General features: G+C 39.0%; 2 protein-coding genes across 2 annotated transcripts in view; both read left to right on the top strand.

Moving 5' to 3' along the window:
- Nucleotides 1-10,609: 10,609 nt before the first annotated feature.
- Nucleotides 10,610-11,476, top strand: LOC141420705 (uncharacterized). Its single transcript, XM_074065190.1, has 4 exons — nt 10,610-10,771; nt 10,855-10,909; nt 10,948-10,989; nt 11,085-11,476. The coding sequence occupies exons 1-4, from the start codon at nt 10,610-10,612 to the stop codon at nt 11,474-11,476; spliced, it is 651 nt and encodes a 216-aa protein (XP_073921291.1).
- Nucleotides 11,477-11,483: 7 nt separating this feature from the next.
- The window catches only part of Nkain2 (sodium/potassium transporting ATPase interacting 2), a 976,459-nt gene continuing 973,843 nt past the window's right edge, over nt 11,484-14,099 (top strand). The window contains exon 1 of the mRNA XM_074075281.1: nt 11,484-11,685. Coding sequence (XP_073931382.1) covers nt 11,632-11,685 — 54 coding nt within the window. The 5' untranslated portion in view covers nt 11,484-11,631. The remainder of the gene's footprint in view (nt 11,686-14,099) is intronic.

Below are 14,099 nucleotides of genomic sequence, written 5' to 3'. Positions count from 1 at the left end.
GGAGAAAAGGTGCAAGCGAAGGGAATGCGTAATATATTCAATAAAACAATAATGGAAAATTTCCCAAATCTAGAGAAAGATATTCCCATACAGATGCAAGAGGACTCCAGGACACCAAACAGACAAGATCAAAATAGAACTACTCCACGACATATCATCATTAAAACAACAAGTTCAGAAACTAAGGAAAGAATATTGAAGGTTGTAAGAGAAAAAAACAAGTAACATACAAAGGTAAACCCATCAAAATCACAGCAGACTTCTCAACAGAAACATTAAAAGGAAGAAGAGTGTGGGGTGAGATCTTCTGGGCACTGAATGAAAATAACTTCAAACCCAGGATACTCTACCCAGCAAAACTATCATTCAAAATAGATGGAGCAATAAAAGTCTTCCATGATAAGCAGAAACTAAAACAATATGTGACCACAAAGCCACCACTACAAAAGATTCTTCAAGGGATTCTGCACACAGAAAGTGAAACCCAACTTAACCATGAAAATACAGGCAGCACCAAACCACAGGAAAAGAAAAAGCAAGACAGTAGAGGGTAACCTCAACTTAGGTACACACAATCAAACCTTCAAACAACTAAGACAGCTAAATGACAGGAATCACCACATACCTATCAGTACTAATGCTTAATGTTAATGGACTTAATTCACCCATTAAAAGGCACCACTTGACGAAATGGATTAAAAAGGAAGCTCCAACAATTTGTTGCTTATATGAGACCCATCTCACCGACAGAAATAAGCATAGGCTAAGGATGAAAGGCTGGAAGAAGATTTACCAAGCCAATGGCCCCCGAAAACAGGCAGGAGTAGCAATACTTATTTCTGACAAAGTAGACTTCAAACCTACATTGATCAAACGAGATAAAGAAGGACATTCCATACTAATAAAAGGGAAAATAGACCAAAAGGAAATAATAATTATCAACCTGTATGCACCCAATGTCAACACACCCAATTTCATCAAACATACCCTGAAAGACCTAAAAGCATATATAAATGCCAGCACAGTGGTTGTGGGAGACTTTAACACCCCATTATCATCAATAGATAGGTCATCCAAACAAAAAATCAATAAAGAAATCCAAGATCTAAAATATGCAATAGATCAAATGGACCTAGTTGATGTCTACAGAACATTTCATCCAACCTTTACACAATATACATTCTTCTCAGCAGCCCATGGAACCTTCTCCAAAATAAATCATATCCTAGGGCACAAAGCAAGTCTCAGCAAATACAAGAAAATAGAAATTATACTGTGCATACTATCTGATGACAATGCAGTAAAAGTAGAACTCAACAACAAAAGTAAAGACAAAAAACATGCAAACAGCTGGAAACTAAATAACTCATTACTTAATGAAGAATGGATCATCGATGAAATAAAAGAACAAATTAAAAAGTTCCTGGAAGTCAATGAAAATAAAAACACAACCTACTGGAACCTATGGGACACAGCTAAGACAGTCCTGAGAGAAAAGTTTATAGCCATGAGTGCATATATTAAAAAGACTGAAAGATCCCAAATCAATGACCTAATGATACATCTCAAACTCCTAGAAAAACAAGAACAAGCAAATCCCAAAAAAATAGGAGAGAAACAATAAAAATAAGAGCTGAAATCAATGAAATAGAAACCAAAAAAACCATACAAAGAATTAATGAAACAAAAAGTTGGTTCTTTGAAAAAATAAACAAGATCAATAGACCCCTGGCAAACCTGACTAAAATGAGGAGAGAAAAAACCCAAATTAGTAGAATCAGGAATGCAAAAGGGGAGATAACAACAAACACCATGGAAGTCCAGGAAATCATCAGAGACTACTTTGAGTACCTATATTCAAATAAATTTGAAAATCTTAAAGAAATGGACAGATTTCTAGATACATATGATCACCCAAAACTGAACCAAGAGGAAATTAATCACCTGAATAGATCTATAACACAAAATGAAATTGAAGCAGCTATCAAGAGTCTCCCCAAAAAGAAAAGTCCAGGACCTGATGGATTCTCTGCTGAATTCTATCAGTCCTTTAAAGAAGAACTGATACCAACCCTCCTTAAACTGTTCCATGAAATAGAAAGGGAAGGAAAACTGCCTAACACATTTTATGAAGCCAGTATTACACTTATCCCAAAACCAGGCAAAGACACCTCCAAAAAGGAGAACTATAGGCCAATCTCCTTAATGAACATTGATGCAAAATTCCTCAACAAAATAATGGCAAACCGAATTCAACAACACATCAAAAAGATTATTCACCACGACCAAGTAGGCTTCATCCCACGGATGGAGGGGTGGTTCAACATACGAAAATCAATAAATGTAATAAACAACATTAACAGAAGCAAAGACAAAAACCACTTGATCATCTCAATAGATGCAGAAAAAGCCTTTGATAAGATCCACCACCATTTCATGATAAAAGCTCTAAGAAAACTAGGAATAGAAGGAAAGTACTTCAACATTATAAAAGCTATATATGACAAACCTACAGCCAGCATTATACTTAATGGAGAAAAACTGAAACCATTCCCTATAAAATCAGAAACCAGACAAGGATGCCCACTATCTCCACTCCTATTCAACATAGTACTGGAATTCCTAGCCAGAGCAATTAGGCAAGAAGAAGGAATAAAAGGAATACAAATAGGTAAAGAAACTGTCAAAATACCCTATTTGCAGATGACACAATCCTATACCTTAAAGACCCAAAAAACTCTACTCAGAAGCTTCTAGACTTCATCAATACCTATAGCAAGGTAGCAGGATATAAAATCAACATAGAAAAATCATTAGCATTTCTATACACTAACAATGAGCAAACTGAAAAAGAATGTATGAAAACAATTCCATTTACAATAGCCTCAAAAAAAATCAAATACCTAGGTGTAAACCTAACAAAAGATGTGAAAGACCTCTACAAGGAAAACTATACACTTCTGAAGAAAGAGATTGAGGAAGACTATAGAAAGTGGAGAGATCTCCCATGCTCATGGATTGGTAGAATCAACATAGTAAAAATGTCGATACTCCCAAAGTAATCTACATGTTTAATGCAATTCCCATAAAAATTCCAATGACATTCATTAAAGAGATCGAAAAATCTACCGTGAAATTTATATGGAAACACAAGAGGCCACGAATTGCCAAGGCAATACTCAGTCAAAAGAACAATGGAGGAGGTATCACAATACCTGACTTCAAACTATATTACAAAGTAATAACAATAAAAACAGCATGGTACTGGCACAAAAGCAGACATGAAGACCAGTGGAACAGAATAGAGGACCCAGATATGAAGCCAAACAAGTATAACCAACTTGTCTTCGACAAAGGAGCTAAAAATATACGATGGAGAAATAGCAGCCTCTTCAACAAAAACTGCTGGGAAAACTGGTTAGCAATCAGCAAAAAGCTGAAACTAGATCCATGTATATCACCCTATACCAATATTAACTCAAAATGGATCAAGGACCTTAATGTCAGACCACAAACTCTAAAGTTGATACAGGAAAGAGTAGGAAATACTCTGGAGTTAGTAGGTATAGGTAAGAACTTTCTCAACGAAACCCCAGCAGCACAGCAACTAAGAGATAGCATAGATAAATGGGTCCTCATAAAGCTAAAAAGCTTCTGTTCATCAAAAAAAATGGTCTCTAAACTGAAGAGAACCCCACAGAGTGGGAGAAAATATTTGCCAGCTATACATCAGACAAAGGACTGATAACCAGAATATATAGGGAACTTAAAAAACTAAATTTTCCCAAAACTAATGAACCAATAAAGAAATGGGCAAGTGAACTAAACAGAACTTTCTCAAAAGAAGAAATTCAAATGGCCAAAAAACACCTGAAAAAATGCTCACCATCTCTAGCAATAAAGGAAACGCAAATTAAAACCACGCTAAGATTCCACCTCACCCCTGTTAGAATAGCCACCATCAGCAATACCACCAACAACAGGTGTTGGCGAGGATGCGGGGAAAAAGGAACCCTCTTACATTGTTGGTGGGAATGTAAACTAGTACAACCACTCTGGAAAAAAATTTGGAGGCCACTTAAAAAGCTAGACATCGATCTACCATTTGATCCAGCAATATCACTCTTGGGGATATACCCAAAAGACTGTGACACAGGTTACTCCAGAAGCACCTGCACACCCATGTTTATTGCGGCACTATTCACAATAGCCAAGTTATGGAAACAGTCATGATGCCCCACTACTGACGAATGGATCAAGAAAATGTGGTATCTATACACAATGGCATTTTATGCAGCCTTGAAGAAGAACGAAATGTTATCATTCGCTGGTAAATGGATGGAATTGGAGAACATCATTCTGAGTGAGGTTAGCCTGGTTCAAAAGACCAAAAATCGTATGTTCTCCCTCATATGTGGACATTAGATCAAGGGCAAACACAACAAGGGGATTGGACTTTGAGCACATGATAAAAGCGAGAGCACACCAGGGAGGGGTGAGGAAAGGTAAGACACCTAAAAAATTAGCTAGCATTTGTTGCCCTTAACACAGAGAAACTAAAGCAGATACCTTAAAAGCAACTGAGGCCAATAGGAAAAAGGGACCAGGAACTAGAGAAAAGGTGAGATCAAAAAGAATTAACCTAGAAGGTAACTCACACGCACAGGAAATTAATGTGAGTCAACTCCCTGTATAGCTATCCTTATCTCAACCAGCAAAAACCCTTGTCCCTTCCTATTATTGCTTATACTCTCTCTACAACAAAATTAGAAATAAGGGCAAAATAGTTTATGCTAGGTATTGAGGGGGTAGCGGAGAGAGGGAGGGGGCGGAGTGGGTGGTAAGAGAGGGGGTGGGGGCAGGGGGTAGAAATGACCCAAGCCTTGTATGCACATATGAATAAAAAAAAAAGTTTTCTGTATTAGTTCCTCTGGAGTGGGGACATCAAACACTTTCATGTTTTGGGTTTCCTACCTTTCCCCATACCTCCTGTATGTGCTCTTCCCTTGGCATGTGACCCAAGTCCAACCACATTGCTGCATTTGCCCTAGATCTAAAGAGCACATATGAGGGAGAACATATGATTTTTGGTCTTCTGAGCCTGGCTAACCTCGCTCAGAATAATGTTCTCCAGTTCCATCTATTTACTTGCAAATGATAAAATTTCATTCTTCTTTATTGCGGCTGAGTAAAATTCCATTGTGTACAAGTACCACATTTTCTTGATCCATTCATCAATAGTGGGGCATCTTGGCTGTTTCCATAACTTGGCTATTGTGAATAGTGCTACAGTAAACATGGGTGTGCAGGTGCCTCTGGAGTAACCTGTGTTGTATTCCTTTGGGTATATCCCCAGGAGTGGGATTGCTGGATCATATGGCAGATCTATGTTTAGATTCTTAAGAAGCCTCCAAATTTTTTTCCAGACTTTTCTAATTACTCACGAGTGGCTTCATTTCTAAAATGGTGTTTTTTTCTTAGATAATTTACTAAAATTATAACTAAGGATCATACATTTATAAAATAATTGTACTGACTTGCTTATATCAACCCAGATTAAATATCAACATTTAAAAAATATTCATCTTAATTCATGAAAATGATTACTTGCAAATAAGGACTGAGATCCCAGTACAGGTACAGTATTCTTTATCCAAAATGCTTGAGAACAGAAATATTTTAGATTTTGGATTTTTTTTTCAGATTCCGGAATATTTGCAAATAAGTAATGAGATATCTTGGGGTTGAGACCCAAGTCTAAACACAAGTTCTTATATGTGTTCTTATATGTTCATACGCATAGCCCTAGGTAATTTTATACATTAATTTTTAATAAATTTGTGCATGAAATAGTGTCATAATACGGAATTTTCCATCAGTACTAAAAATGTTTTAGATTTCGGGATGGTCAACCTGGATATTCATGGCATTATACATGATATTATAAGTAAAGTTTTATATACATTGCAAGTTAAAGTCATTTAATTTACAATGATATAACCTAAAGGGCATTTAATATAAAAATGTGATCAGGCATTGATTATAACTGCAGCTCTAGTTCCTTTCATGGTATACCCTGTCATCTTGGCTTAACATCTTTTCTAAATTTTCTTTGAAGGTGAGAAGTTTGGTCAAATAGATGAATAGGTTTTTATTGTTATGGCTCTTTATTATAGAATCGGTCACTAATTTTAAGAAAGAGTTAAACTTTAGAGAAGTATCACTACTGAAAGGTGAAAGTGTGATTATGTTTCTAGGACATAGTTCATTTTCATACATTTACCAGGCATTTATTACATTCTTATTGTAGGGCTGGAGACATGGCCTATGTGGTAGCATGCTTGCCTAGCCAATGCAAGGTCCTAAGTTCAAACTCCAGTACTGCTCCCCAAAAGTAATAACATCATATATATGAGTGGCAAATTAAAATGGGCAAGTTTTTTAAAGGATAATATTCATTACTGGTAAAGCCATAGGAAAAATAATGAATACATTCCCTACAGGTATAAATTGACAGAAACCTTCAGAGGAAATTTGGTGTTAATATCAAAAGTATTATAATTTTTCTTTTTACCTTGACTCACGGCCAGCTTCAAGAAATTTATCATATGGAAATAATCATAATGTAGGCAAAACATACCTACAATTTATTTAACATTTGTAATATTGATACATCGGATGCAAATTGTAATGGCTTTCTATTGCTTTTATAACAAATTATTACAAATTGAGTGGTTTAAAATAATGTGTATTTATTATCTTATAGTTCTGTATGTCAGAAGTAGGACTAGTTCTCAATGGGATAATACCAAGCTATCATCATGAATGCATTACTTCTAGAGGTAATAAAGACTGTTTCTTTATCTTTTCTGTCTTCTAGAGGACACCTACATTGCTTGACTCATAGCCCTCTTTCTCCATATTCTACAAGCTGCTCTTCTTCCTGGCTTGGAAAAGTTCTCTGATTTTAAGGTCATATGTGATTAGAATTGGGCATACCTGTATAATCCAGTATACTTGCCAATTACGTTTCTCCATTTAATCAGTTCTGAAAAAAACATGTATTATAGAGGGTGAAATATTCTCAATACATTCACAGGTTCCAAGAATCATGAGCTGATATATTACAGAGCCACCATTCCTTCTACCACACAGGTTGAGAAAAATTGTGAGTTAAATAACTGGGATACTTGACATTCTATAAAATGTCAAAGATATGTGGTATGCAGAATAATAATTGACAATCTTAAAGTGCTGTTCGCTAGGCATTGTTTTAAAAGCTTTATATATATTGACTTAAAAACCTTATTTACTTAAAAACGCTATGATATATATGTATTACTATTACTTCCATTTTGTAGATAAGGAAACTACAGTACATTTGCCTAAGATTACATAGTTGATAAGTGGAAGAGCTTTCATTATAAAACCAAACAGTCTGCCTTCAGAGTCTATGAGGTTAATAATGAATAACTTGGATATATGTTCTTCACTTATTGTTAAGTGAAAAAAGTTAAAATATACTCTGCACCATACATTCCTATATGTGCAAAAATGATGTGCATAAAATGATGTGCCTCAGGGCAGAAGGGTTGAATGATTATTTTCTTTTTAAATATGCTATCAATATTTTAAAAATATTCTCATTTTCCTAATAGCTATTGATATTTGAATAAGGAAAAACATTCAAGTTTGTATAAAATATTCAATATTATCTATGTTGTTTTGTGACAAGAATAACTGCTGCTATAGTTTTTAGATTAAAATGAATGGAGACTGAGTAAAACTCAGAGAGAAACTGCTCAGTGGATTTGCAAAGACAGACTTGAGCTTTTTCTGTAGCTGAACTGAGTGTGCTTAGTAACTGTGTACGTACTGCAGTTCATGAGTTGTCCTGGAAGATAAATGAAGTAGGTATGAAACAACCTTGAAAGTACTTTAAAGTAAGATGCCAAGGTGAGCCAGATGGAGGTTTGGAATATGTAACACATTTTCCCCACAGAAACAAGGTAATTAACAATAGTTATGTCACCAGACTAGTCAAGGAAAGCCCTGAGCACCTTATAGCTAAATAGTTTATGACCTTCTTTCTAAATGAAGATGCAATCGACATTCCAATTTGAGACATCTCTCCCCTCAATGCACTTCTGTGGAACAGTCATGATTCTCTCAGTTGTGATTAATGTTTCTTCCACTAAGGCGCTTAGTTCCAGGGACAATAGGAAATGCAACAAGAAGGGCACAGCCACCTAAAGAAATTGGATTGTATCCCCAACTAGGGTACTTTCCTATTAAGTCAGGCAGTATCTATATTTTTTTCTAAAGGATGTGATGTGAATTTAGTTTGGAGATAATAAAATATGTGTGATAATTCCTCTGATTTTTTAAATCACTCCTGGATGGAATTCCAAAAGGACGGAAAAGTATAATGAAACATCAACAAGGGAACACAGCACTGTGGTTTGGAAAGTGGATTGTTGTGTTCCACAGACATGACTTCAAACTTGATAATAATGTCACTGATAGCATGTGTGCCTCAGGTCAAGATACTTAATTCCTTTAACTCTTAGTTTCTGTGTCTTTGAATTGGACATTGTGTCAACTCATTGGTTTTCTCTAAGAAATGAATGAAATTATGTAGATTTAGGAGGTAAGATAGATGCACACAGTAAATGCTCAATATTGATTACTTTGTGGTTCACTATTCTGAGAATACTTAGACAATGATAAGATCAGGAATAAAAATTCTTGGTGACTGCTTTGTGTTAGGTTTCTCAGGAGGTAGGCACCTGAACAAGGATTTGCATGCAGTGGTTTATTTGGGGGGCAATTTTGGGGAGCACTGGTGGAGGCACAGGGAAATGAATGAGGCAGGGAAGCAAAGGAAGCCAATTCAGTGCATGGATGAGGGGTTACTACTGTAGTGGACCAGCACTCCATCCTGAAGGGGATGTTATTGATGTGTAGTACACCATGTTCGGTGATTTCCCATCTGTGGGTCCAAAAGTTGGGGTCTTTATTCAACAATTCTTATCCATTACTGAATGAGGGTTGGTATTAGGGCTGTAACTTCATTTTACAGCCAAGCACCTATGCCTAGAAAACACAGTCCAAAGTGCTTACAAAAAGGATGGCATGTATTGAAAAGACAAAGTCTAGGGGCTGAGGATGGGGCACTGACAGCTACAGATAGTTAAGCTTTCTTTTGCCTTTACATCCTAAATATTACTTAGGTTGATGCTGGTTGCAGGTAAACTATTGTGGGATTATGGATACATCCACAAAAATGCAGTGTTGCTATGATAAACTTAAAAAGGTAATAGAATGCTTTTGACAATATGGAATCAGTTTCTGCAATATTCAGCATTAGCTACAGCTTTCATTTTTATTTTTTTGGTATAGCAATGCAATCCAGCAACTACTGAACACTAACATGTAAAAACATAATAACAACTAAAAGAAAAAATTGCCTCTACATACTTTTGGCCTCAGTTTCACCAAAGGTTATGGAGTACCTATGGCCTGGCAGGCCATAGGATGTGTATCAGCACGTATTAGCCTTCAAAATTTCATTAAACATTGATAGCACTGTTCAGAAGAGAAGCCCATTTAAAAAGAGACACGCATTGCAGTAATAAAACATCCACATCCATAAATTTAATAGATAAACCCCCTTTTTGCTTTCTAGGATTGACAGATCACTTTTGAAAATTCAGTCTCAGACTTCTAAAGAACACAGTCCTTATGCCCTATTCAATCTCTTTCTATTTAGTCATTCTGATGTGTCATAATATTTACTCAAAGGAAGCAATCATTTAGGATCCTTATTGTGGTTCCCAGAATAAATTTATCCTATACAGATTCCAATTTCTCAGTAAAGCCAAGTCCCGCTTGCCATGAAAAGCTCTTTGCTAGATGTAGTTTCATCAGTCATAATCTTTTAAGAGGGTACAGGGGAGATGCTTGTTGTTTAGCTACCTGCACTGTTCTCTTATCAGTCACAGCGCTTCATTCCAATGATTCGGTTCCGCAGTGGATTTTGACACCATATCTTCACTTCCTGGCAAAATCAGAACTGCTCTCACTAGAAACTTGGTCCTTGTATCCTGCACATCCAGGCCTTTGGGGCGGTCACCAGGCCAGTTTCGCTCTGCAGCTTTCTGCCCGAAGGTGGCAGCAGCGGGCTCCAAAGCGCGTCTCTGCAGGTATGTGTCGCCTGTACTGCTTTTGGCTAGTGCTCCGGAGCCCGCCTTGGAGTGTCACCACCAGGAATGCACAAACAGTAGGGACAATCCGAGAGGCTGAAGTAATTGAGTACTAAAATTGTCTCTGAGCCTTTAAATTTTTTGAGTGAAAAGAAACAGTTTGAAGCAGCCACAACAAACTCTTTGTGTCTCTATGCCCTCTGGTTCCCCAAATTTCCCAACTCCAGTAGCAACTAGGTCCATTTCCCCAAGCAAGGTTTGCTCCTTAACTCTCCAGTGCTCGGACGCTTCGGATCCTGCAGAGCCGGGTGTTGGGCACCGGGCAGTGGGTTTGCCGCCGCTACGCCCCTTCTCCACGTTTTCTCAGTCCTCTCCTCCAGCCACTCGGGCTTTCCAACCCCAGGATGCTTCGGCTGCACCCTTATTTCCTCATGCCACCCCCCTTCCCTAACCCTCCTCTTCGTCCCTTCTCCCCCAAGCGCACACACTCACGCAGCCCGCTCGCGCTAGTTAGTGCTTCCGGCTCGGCTGCGGGAGCAAGACCGACGCCGACCCAGCGAACCACGGCCATGCCGCCCGCACTCCTCGCCCTGTGGCCCCGCGGTGCCCACCGCCAGCACCGCCGCAGTAGCCGCTCCTTCCCGCCCAGACACCACGCCAGCAGCCGCTTGGGCTGCAGCCCCCGCCAACCTCACAGAAGTTGACGCCTTGGGAGGAGGCGGCGGGAAGCAGGTTGAAGGATTTGTAGGAGGAGGATTAACACATCTGGGCGAGGGGAGGGGCTGCAGGGACGCAGCACGGACTCCGCATCACTGCGCGCAGCAGCCGTCGCCGGGACCGCTGAGTCCGGACGGCCCAGCCCGGGCCGCGCCCCGCCCCCGTCCGCTGAACCCGCCAAACCCCGCCAAACCCGGCCAAGCCCCGCGCCCCGGAGCTGTGGGCGGCGCAGGGAGGAGGGCAGCCCCGCGCGCGCTTCTGCCGCCCCCGGAGCCCGGCGCGCGGAGAGTGCGGGGCGAGCGCGCGTCGGGCGGCGGCCGTGCTGGGGGGCGTGGGGCGAGCCGGCGCGGGGAGCGGCGGGGGCGAAACTTCGGGGCCCAGATGCCCGAGGGCGCGGCGGCGCTGCCAGGCTGCCGCTGCTGCCCCTGCGGGCCCCGGGCGCGTCTCCGCAGGCGGCGCTGCCCGCGGCGCGGCGTGTGCACCGAGCTAGTGAAGGTATGTGTGGCGGGCGCGGCTGGAGCTGCCGCCGCCGCCGCCGCGCCAGCAGGTCCTAATGCCTGTCACTTCCCTGGACGTTGGCAGCGGCAGCCCGCAGCCCCCGAGCCCTCGCCAGGTTTGCTCGTGCGTCCCCGCGATCTGATTGGATAAAGTGGGGGCTCGACGGTGGCCGACGTGGGACAGTCTGGCAGTGGCAGGGGTCGCGGAAACCATGGGTTATTGCAGTGGCAGGTGCACGCTTATCTTTATCTGTGGCATGCAACTGGTAAGTGACACTTGGGTCCTCTTGTTCTCTAATGTGCCTTTGAGATAGTGGGCAGGAGAGTGCAGTAAAGGGTCTGCCATTGATTAGAATGGAAGAAAAAAATAAGAGGAAAGGTGACAGATATATTGCCCATATTTAAAATGATTTCAGGGAGACGCACTGTGGGGTACAGGAGAGGTGAACATTTTCGCCCCCACCTATTTCTGTTCCTTTGAAGACAGTTTGGCAGGTGCTGGTTAAACTTGTTACCTTTAATTTTTTTAAAGCAAGATGTAGCTCTTGTTTCTTTATGCTTTGCATTCCTATTAATGTAACAACGTGATTGTCACAAACATCTTACTATACAGGTGTTAAAGAGAAATATAGAAATTTGGACTTTTCTTCTGTAGTCTAGTTTTGCAGTGTCTTTGTTTCTTCATTGACATGTTATTTTTCTAGGACTACATTGTCTTATAATGCTCTAAAAATCACTAGTTAGGGCAAATGGTATTCTTACAACAGTCTGATCTAGAAGCCACATTGAGTTTTGAAAGTATGTAGATTGAAGAGAAATACTTAGATGAACTCAGAAACACCATGACCATAGACTGAACAAGTAACCTTCAAATCACAATTATTGCAAACAATTCCAAGAAAAAAAGCCCCTGTCTTACATTATGTATATTATTACTCCTGAACTAGGTACTGTTGTCTGATTCCATAGGATGGAGAATTATATGCACTTTTTAAAGGAATGTTTTACAGTTGCAAAGAGGCAAGGAGCCAATAATGGAAAACGTCATGTCTCTGAATTTCAGTTCCCTACAGGCGATGGCAGGAGGGTCTGAGGAGGAAGGGAAGCCGTGAAAATTATACCACTCTTAAATGGTTAATTTGAGATAGGAGGTACTTTCTTGCTCACCATTAAATAGTCTTCCTTAGAAAGTATAAATTAATCTGAACAGTTTCCCACATTTTGAACAATTGTTTCATAAAGCCTCAAAGGACTATAAGACGGGAAGGAGATTTTGGAAAGTCCAATCACTAAGAAGTGTTTAAAAAAGCAAGCTTTTGCTGCTGAAACTGATAGAAGAATTCCTTAAGTTTTCTTCATGATCAGTCGTCATGAAGCCCAAGAGTGTTTGTTGTTTTCTTTAATATTTAGCTGAAGGACTGTTTTTTGTTTTGTATTTCTCAATATGTTTTTCTTTCTTAAGAAAGTTATCTGATGATGTATATTTTGATCTGTGAATTATGCACTTACTCACTTGGTTGTAAGAAAAAGAAGCTCCAACTATAGATATAATCTTAAGAATGTTTACTTTACTCAATGATGTGTAAGCCATTTTATTTTTCTCTACCATAGATTCATATAAGTTTTACAGTAAAGGATTTTTGCCCTTAATGATAAAGCTAACTAGTATACTGAAGAAGTTTGTTAAACTACCCATATAGGGCAAGTGTTCTAAGTTGTATAAACATTTGCAAAACATTCTTATTTTTATATAAGAATCAGAAAAGATTACATTTGCTGATTCACAGTGTAAAAGCATAAAACTGAGAATAGTGAGTGGGCAGAGCATTCATATGCTCCTTTCAGTTTTAAAATGTGATTTAACTTTTAATCATTTAATGTGATAGGGCTCAATTACTATGGTAGGGAGGCATATGCATTAGATCAATTGGCATTTTGTGTGATGAAAACAAACTCTTTAAGAACTTAAAAAATTGGAAAACATAATTATACCTGTGGGGAAGTTAAATATACAAAGTAGCATGATGAATCTAAAGGTTTGTGTGTGTGTGTGTGCACTCATGTATGCTTGTAATGGTGTTCTGGAGAAGTGCTGTATCACTTAGGGGATAGAGATTGTGAATTTTAGCTGAGTTCTCTAACAAAACAGTGGTAGCTACAATACAGAAACACTCAATCTAAGCAAGGGTACATTTGAATTCTGAGGAGTATTTTATGCTTTATAAGAATCATGTGATTTTCCCATTTACACTTTATGTGCCACCAGGCTAACATAATTACCAGCCATGTTAATGCAGATGCAGAACCAAACACAAAGGACAAAGACAATTCAATTGTTTTGATGGGTGAAATGATCACAACTTAAGGGAACTTAGAGATTATTGGTTATTAGTAGTTCTTAGAAATACTTAATATTAAATAAAATAATTATTTTTGCAAATTACTAGTTATAGAACATTGAACTAAGATATACGTGTTGGTATATGCTTTTACAGATTTAAAAAAAAAACTTTACGCCTCTTTCAGCTATTATGAATAAAGATTGTTTCTGTAAATAAACTAGGTTCCAGGAGTAAGTTATGACTTTAGTACCATCGACTGACATGGAAGTTCACTAGGTTTTGTTCATTTCTGAAGTATTCAGTCTGTATTCTTAAAATGTTTGGAAACCTTTTGCTTT

This window comes from Castor canadensis, chromosome 1 (genome assembly GCF_047511655.1).
Source record: "Castor canadensis chromosome 1, mCasCan1.hap1v2, whole genome shotgun sequence".
Taxonomy (NCBI): Eukaryota; Metazoa; Chordata; class Mammalia; order Rodentia; family Castoridae; genus Castor; species Castor canadensis.
This window is presented reverse-complemented; position numbering and strand designations above follow the sequence as displayed.

Bases quoted from the DNA above. Each gene is read 5' to 3' on its own strand.
- LOC141420705 (XM_074065190.1), top strand. From the start codon at position 10,610: ATGCTTCGGCTGCACCCTTATTTCCTCATGCCACCCCCCTTCCCTAAC. The intron at 10,772-10,854 runs GCCATGCCGCCC...CTTCCCGCCCAG, and splicing joins CGCCGACCCAGCGAACCACG to ACACCACGCCAGCAGCCGCT. The intron at 10,910-10,947 runs CGCCTTGGGAGG...AGGTTGAAGGAT, and splicing joins GCCAACCTCACAGAAGTTGA to TTGTAGGAGGAGGATTAACA.